This window comes from Merops nubicus, unplaced genomic scaffold (genome assembly GCF_000691845.1).
Source record: "Merops nubicus isolate BGI_N331 unplaced genomic scaffold, ASM69184v1 scaffold15781, whole genome shotgun sequence".
Lineage (NCBI taxonomy): Eukaryota > Metazoa > Chordata > Aves > Coraciiformes > Meropidae > Merops > Merops nubicus.
In genome coordinates, this window is record NW_008590439.1 from 14472 (window position 1) to 21800 (window position 7329).

At 38.2% G+C, this 7329-nt stretch overlaps 1 protein-coding gene across 1 annotated transcript in view; it reads left to right on the forward strand.

Annotated features, from left to right (window-relative positions):
• Positions 1-7329, forward strand: part of TLE1 (transducin-like enhancer of split 1 (E(sp1) homolog, Drosophila)) — a gene marked incomplete at its 5' end in the record, with an annotated part of 32225 nt that overhangs the window by 10045 nt on the left and 14851 nt on the right. Inside the window, 5 exons of the mRNA XM_008949948.1 lie at positions 2176-2229; positions 3739-3891; positions 4722-4866; positions 5569-5759; positions 7157-7233. Coding sequence (XP_008948196.1) covers positions 2176-2229; positions 3739-3891; positions 4722-4866; positions 5569-5759; positions 7157-7233 — 620 coding nt within the window. The remainder of the gene's footprint in view (positions 1-2175; positions 2230-3738; positions 3892-4721; positions 4867-5568; positions 5760-7156; positions 7234-7329) is intronic.

The window sequence follows — 7329 nt, forward strand, 5'->3', positions numbered from 1 at the left end:
TGTTGTAGGGTAGTACTGTTAGTTTTGCAAATGGTATTCCCACCACTTTCCAATAATTTTGTTTGGATTATTGAACAGCTTGGCAATCTTTGCCATGTTATTCCCTCAGATTTAAGTGTATCATTCTGTGGGTATTTTTAATTTAAAACATTTTAAGATTAAGCATTCTTAAACTAAATTTTACTTTTTAAAAAAAGGAAGAAAAATGTTAACTTGCTTGGTTTTATTTTATTTCTACTGGAAAAAAATTGGAAAACATATTATTGCACTGTAGAATCAGTTTGTTTTAATCTGCCTTTTAAACGTGTAATTCTGTTTGTCTCTGAAATACATATTACAGATAAAGGCAACATCAAAATAAAGAATTGAGCAGAACAAGGATATTTGAAAGTTCCAGATTTAGTGTAATTTGGAAGAAGGTCTCTCTTTTTAAAGATTTCCTGATTCTGCAGACACAGAGCTGCTGATATGAAGCTCATTGTATTTAGATTAGGTCCTTTAGGGATGAGGAAGTACTGCTTTTCTGAAAAAGAGATAAATGAGTAGTAGGAGTTCTTGCTTTTGGAAAGAGTGCAAAATGCAGTTTTTTGGTGTGGTTTTTTGCTCTTTTCTCCCTCATTTTGACTTCTGTCTAATTTTCTTGTTAGGATCTGTATGTTTTCAACCTGTCCATTTGTTAGTGAGGAGTATCTTTGGATATTAATAGTACCAATAGGAGATGCCTTTGTCCCAGTAAACTTCTGTTTATCAATATGACAGTCAGTGAAGTGCACTTGATAATAGTTTGGCAGCGATTTTTTGCCCTCCTTAGAGACAGTATTTCTGGTGAACAAATGTCCCACTTACTGTGCTCCCACACGCTTAAATGTGTTGTAACCTGTCCTTGCCTTCTGAGTGCTTCATACACCTGAATTCGTGTTGACAGACAACCAGGGCTGAAACTTCCCTGTTCCTTCTTTTGCACTCTTCGGACAGCTTCCAAGTGGCAAATAGAGCCACAGTTCTGTCTTCAGTGATACTCTTTGGTCCCTAATATGTTTGAGGTATTTCCTGAAGCAATATTCGGCTGCTAAAGCAGAAGGAAGGGGCTGAAACTACCTGGGTTTTGTTATGTTGTTTTTTCAGGGGGGGAGAGGGATTTTTTTTTTTTTTTAACATTTATGGTCAGAAGCGAGAGGAACTGGTGTTTTACTTTTTGCTTGCCTGCTTAAGTCTGATAGCCCAGACCCTTTGAAAGCAAGAGATGTGGAACAGTTTGTGTCTTGTATGTCTGACTTGTTTGCCTAGAAACTTTTAAACTAAAATTATTGTTACTGGAAATGTCAGACTTGCTCACATGAATATTTTGTTTTGTCATTCGCTTGATTTCTTTGGTTTGTTTGGTTTTGGGCTAAAAGTCACCTTTTGCTTGGACCAGCATCGTGCACTGTGGAAATCGTGAGGCCACTGTGTATCATAGAATGTGTTTACTGGGGCATCCTAGCCTATTTTGGGGATAGGGACCAAGAGACATTTGAGTAACAGCTATCACGAGGCACTAGAGCAGCTCAGGTGAACACAGACTTATGTGAAAGTTAAAATGCATCTTGATGAGGCACAGTAAAACATTTATGTTTAGGAATGTCAAGGTATTTTGGTTTTGTTAGGCCGAAATGTTGAAATGGTTTTGCTTTTCTGAAGCTTTTTCTTCTCCAGAACCTTGCATTTCAAAACTTTCTCTTTTTCCAGAAAGAAAAAGTTGTCCTATAATTTTGAGAAAGTTAATACTTAAAAAAAAATGCCAAAAAGCTTAAGTTTTCTCAGACCTGTTGGGGTTTTAGGTATACACAAGCAGTAGTTTCCATAAGATTAACATTTAAGATTAGCATATGAACAGAATGAGTAGTGGTAACACCGTTTATCATGGTAATTAGGAGCAGTTCTGGACTATCTTGTTCTGATGATGAGACCACCACCTTTCAACTAGTTCTATCTTATTTGGGTTTTATTACTGAAGCAGAAATAAGGTACTGTGTTCCTGTTTTCATTGTTTTCCCTGCTGCTAATAAACTAATAAAGGGCTGTTTGTTTTTTGTTAAGGAAAAACAAAAAATGTCTGAGTAGTTATGTAGTCTTTCTTTCTGGGCTCTTAATGTACTAATTGAAATGAACACTATATTTATTTATCTTTAATAGGACAGTGATGGGGACAAGAGTGACGATAACTTGGTTGTAGATGTATCCAATGAGGTAACTTTTTTCATTTTTGTAGTCTTGACATTTGCTCAAAGGATAAAGGAAAAGTGCATTTAGATGTTAGAAGAAAAAGAATCCTCTGTGTGGATATGTTAAAATATTCACAAATTCTCCTTTTTGTTAGTACTGCAGTTCTTATGTCTTTCTCTGCACTTTGTCTGGTTGCTCTCTTGGCTCTTCCTTCTGCTGCTGTGTCCAGGTGTGTTCCCTCCACAGTTATGTTCTGGTGCTTCACAGCTGCTTTTCAATGGACAGACTTGTGGTGAGATGCAGGTGGAGGGTTCAAACTACTGTCTTCAAATGAAAAATGAAGACATTACATAACCTTGTATGTTATAGTAGGACTATTATTAAAAACATTTTTGGTACCTTAAAAGCTACTAGTGTTTTAAGATCTTATGTGAAAGATGGCATTTTCCAGAAATGTTTGGGTTTTAGCATGAAGTCAGCTGAAGTCATAATGAAGTCAGTTCACAAAATTTTCCAGAGTTTATAGCCACCTTTTTTCTTCTCCAGGGCAGAGATTCAGCAGTGGCATCAAGGTGAAGGGATGGGCCTTCCCCTTTCTTCAAGTTTTATTTCATACAACAGAGAGACTTAGAAAGCCTGAATATGGTGCAAGGTTCCTCTGCTCTGTAGAAAGCACAGGGAGAGAAGCTGACAGAATTGTCTTCAGCAGCTCCAAGTGCCCAAATGGTGCCAGCCAAATATAAAAATAGATATCCAATTAGGGATTTTAGTAATCTTCTCAGAAGCCCTGCTTACACTGAAACTGCTCAATAATCAATCAGTAGACTTACTCCCCTCTTGGAAGTACTGTTTCCACCCTGATGGTATTCTCTTGAGCCGAAGGAGCATGGGGAACTTGCAGAGCTCTGATAGCTTTGTAGCTTGCTGAGCTAGTTATTTCAGGTTAAAGTAAATGCAGAGAATGCGTCTGGAAGAGAGAAGGATAATCACCTGAGAAGTGATTTCAGTTTTTCCTGTAGATTTAAGTGGTGGGGCAATTGCAGATGGTATTGAGAAAGAAGTGACAGATACTATGGCATATAAAGCATGCGTCTTTATCTCTTCTGAAGACAAAGATGAGCAAGGTGTATGGCCTAAGAGATTCTTGAAATATTTGTTGTCACTAGCAGTGCGTAAAGAAAGCACATGGAAAAAACAGGATAAACTTAGCGCAGTTACTGTTGGTCTTTCGTGCTCTTAACATGTCATGCATGTTTGCCTTAGTTTTATACTTAGATTGCAAGCTCCGTGCTTGGAAACATGTAGTGTAAAATAAAACCAAATTGCTTACTATATGAACTTACTTATTTGTCTAAATTGATGAAAGGATTTCAGCTTTTCTTTTGTAGAGATGACAAAATGTCTTGTCATTTGAACTTACTGCTTCAATTCTAGGTTAGTTGTTTGTTTTTTTCTTCCATAGACTCCTTAGTGGTGTTTGTGTACCAACCCATGGAACTGTCCTGTGCTCTTCTTCCCTCTCCATTGTTACAGGATCCTTCTTCCCCAAGGGCAAGTCCCTCTCATTCACCACGTGAAAATGGTATAGATAAAACCCGACTGATGAAGAAAGATGCCTCTAGCAGTCCAGCATCTACGGCCTCTTCAGGAAGTTCTACTTCCCTCAAATCCAAAGAAATTAGTCTGGTGGGTAGTAGTCTGTTGTCCAGATAAATGTTATTATATCTTGTAAGTCTAACTCTTCCTTGTCCTGCAACTACTTCTGGCAGAAAGTACATGCATGGCTTTTAAACATTTGAAGCTGAAATAGACTACTGTATTTCCAGGCCTGTATCGTATTATTCAGCTTCCCTCTTCAGCAATATCTTCTGCTACATTTTGATTTCTTGTATTTCCTACATCTCTGTCAAATGAGTTTCAAGTTTATTACAAAGTATTTAAACATTTTTTATTTTTTCTTGAGCAATAGCTTATGGTTTAACATAGTCTGTATATAGTCACTAAGAAGGTCTCCAGGCTTTTGTTAAAGTCCTCTAAATACGCTGTTACTCTTCAAAAAGATTTTCTTGCTGTATCACTAATAATTTAACCAGATTCTCTGTAGCTTTTGTGTCACTTTTTTGGGTACTATCAACTATGGTGTTACTTTGGTTTTGTACTTAGATTTACTGTGTCAAACAATATTTGAGAGACTAATAATTTCAAGCTAAAATAACGTGGTGATGTATACTGTATTGTCCTGAACAAAAAAATAGCTGGGGCATTTTTTTGTTTCATGCCAATGGAAGAAGGAAGAATAACCTTGTATGTTTCTTTCCTTATTTTAATTTTGGCAGCAATGAAAAAGGTCAGCATTTCTTTCTCAGAAGTTAATTTTGTCAGCATTGCATGGATTTATGAAAATTGGCTGAGGCACTAGGTAGTAGGTGCCGAGCATCCCAGCTGCTGTTGTGATAAATTGTATAATATGGCCTGGATTAAAAATAATACTCATTTAATTTGTTTAATGATAGCAGCATGAAAAAGCCAGCACGCCTGTTCTGAAATCCAGTACACCAACTCCTCGAAGTGATGTGCCAACCCCAGGCACTAGTGCAACTCCAGGACTTCGTCCAGGCCTTGGCAAGCCTCCAACAATGGACCCTCTGGTTAACCAAGCTGGTAATGCATTACCTCACTTGTTTTTATGGTTCCAAAATTTATCTGTTTTTTTTTACATAGGTTCTGTGTGAATGTTCACTTAAGTGTATTGCTTTGCTCTTGATATCAAGAGAGGGCTTGATGAGAAGCAGATGTTTGGTTTATCAAGAATTTGAATATCTGTGTCTCTTAGCTCTCTTGTTTACTTTTGTCTTGATGTTTTTGCAAATAGTCTAGAGACTGGATGCAATACAAAAAGACTTTTCAGAAGTTTTTAGGACTTATTCTGAATGCCATCTCTTCTCCAGCTCTTTGTCTGAGTCTACTAATATCTTCTGCAGTGTAAATCTTGACAAATGCAGGGGAAGTTTGCTTTTGCGATGCAGGCTGTTACAGTAGAGTTGCTTTAAGACATGAGCTGGGTAAATCATGTCTGTCAGCTTTACTGCTTAATTTGGCAAAGGAGAGATTAATGTAAACAGGGAAATATTACAGAAATGGAAATAGGTAACACTGGAAGAGATTGTTAGAAGTAACCAGCAAGTTCAGACTTGAGTTGATCTTATTTACACTGAGCAAAAAGAGATGGCAGTACTGGTAAATTATGGCAATGTTTCTTGGCAATGTGTGTATGTGAGAGGGGAAGGTTAGGTATTCTTTGCAGCTTTCTTTCCTGTATACAGGAATGTATAAATAAAACTACTTGATTTTATTATTCTGTAGCTGCAGGTTTGCGGACACCATTAGCAGTACCAGGACCATACCCTGCTCCCTTTGGAATGGTACCTCATGCTGGCATGAATGGAGAGTTAACCAGTCCAGGGGCAGCCTATGCCAGTCTGCACAATATGTCACCCCAGATGAGTGCTGCTGCTGCTGCAGCTGCTGTGGTTGCCTATGGAAGATCTCCTATGGTAGGCCATACGTTGCATGCAATCTCAGTTGTGTGAGTTGCGGCTCACTGAAAAGAGCTACTTGCTTCATTTAGCCCTGTTGAATTCCGAAGTTACAACAATGCCAGAAGCTTCACAGCTTTGCTGTGTGTTTCACCTAGCTGCATGGCTGAGAAAACAAGTTTGCACCTTGAATACAAAGAATGTGGATGTCTCTATCTATGTTTCCTTTTGTTTTCGTCTTCATCAATGCTTTGACCGATAAACAAATGCCAAAAAATACTTAATGCTCTAAATGAAAAGGTAGTTTTGGTAGCCACAAAGTATTTCGTTGGTGCTGTGGACTTCAGCTTTTCTAATGCTGAACCAGATTTGTGTTCTGTACAGATGTATGAAATTAATTTGAAGCATGTAGCAGTGTTTTTATATATATCTCATTGTGCTTGTGATTTGTTTTATGTGGAAAACAACATTAATCGGTTGATGTGTATCTTGGAGCTCTGTGGTAAGGAGTGTAAAGAGTAGTTACTGTTGTGAGTGTAATAAGTAAATGGTACATCAGTAGTCATAGCTGCTGTCAAGTGGAATAACCTAGGGGCCTGATTCTGCAGAGGTGAGTTTGATGGCAGCTTTGTGCATAGACAAAGTTGCCTTCTTATAAAATTGCAAGATTGGACTTAAGCTTGTTATCTTCTTGTTCTTCTAAGTTTGGCTACTTTTTTCAAACCAGTAAACAGGGCTTTTACATGCAAATGTGGAAATTCTAAATAGTATATGCACTACGTAAAGCATTAAGAAGGCACAGTGTTCAGAAGAAAAAAAAATCTGATTCAGCATTTCTGTTTGGATTATTTCTGTACATAGTTATTCAGGATATAAAAATTCAGTGGAATTGCAGTTTGTAATTTTTTTTTTTTAAAAAAAAGACAAATTCATCTGCGGCCTGCACTGTAGCTCCATGTCTCTCAGCTGAGGTCTCTCAGCTGATGTGCCCCCACAGTGCAGTGTGGAGCCATGCAGAGGTTCTAGCTGGGGTCTGAAGCTGCTTTCCAGCACTGCTCTGTGCCTGTGTGGGTATGCACAAGCTGTCACAGAACTAGTGTGCTGGAGTGGCTACACGCTGACATGCCACAAACTCTAGTTCCAGGGCTAGCCTGTGCTACCATTTGTGCTCTACTCAGTGGTGCCAAACGCATGATATTCGTTATTTGGATTCTGTTATCATATGAATACTTCTAGCAGAAGCATGCCTAGGGAAAAGTCTTGGTTTTCCCCTCCTGTGAAGGGGCGTGCCCTTATGTAATACTGTGGGTAGAAGCTACATTTTGATTAAATGCATAATATCTTGGGGGTGAAGGAAAAGGACCTACTGAATGAGAAATTGCCAAGCGTAAGATTAATTCATTTTTCATTGTCAGGTTGGTTTTGATCCTCCTCCTCACATGAGAGTACCTGGAATCCCTCCAAATCTAGCAGGGATTCCTGGGGGAAAACCGTAAGTAACTTTAAACGTTTTTTTTTAACATCTGCAATATCTAGAAAGAATAAAGTTATCTTTTGTCAGTGAACAAGAGCTCCAAAAGAAAGAGGG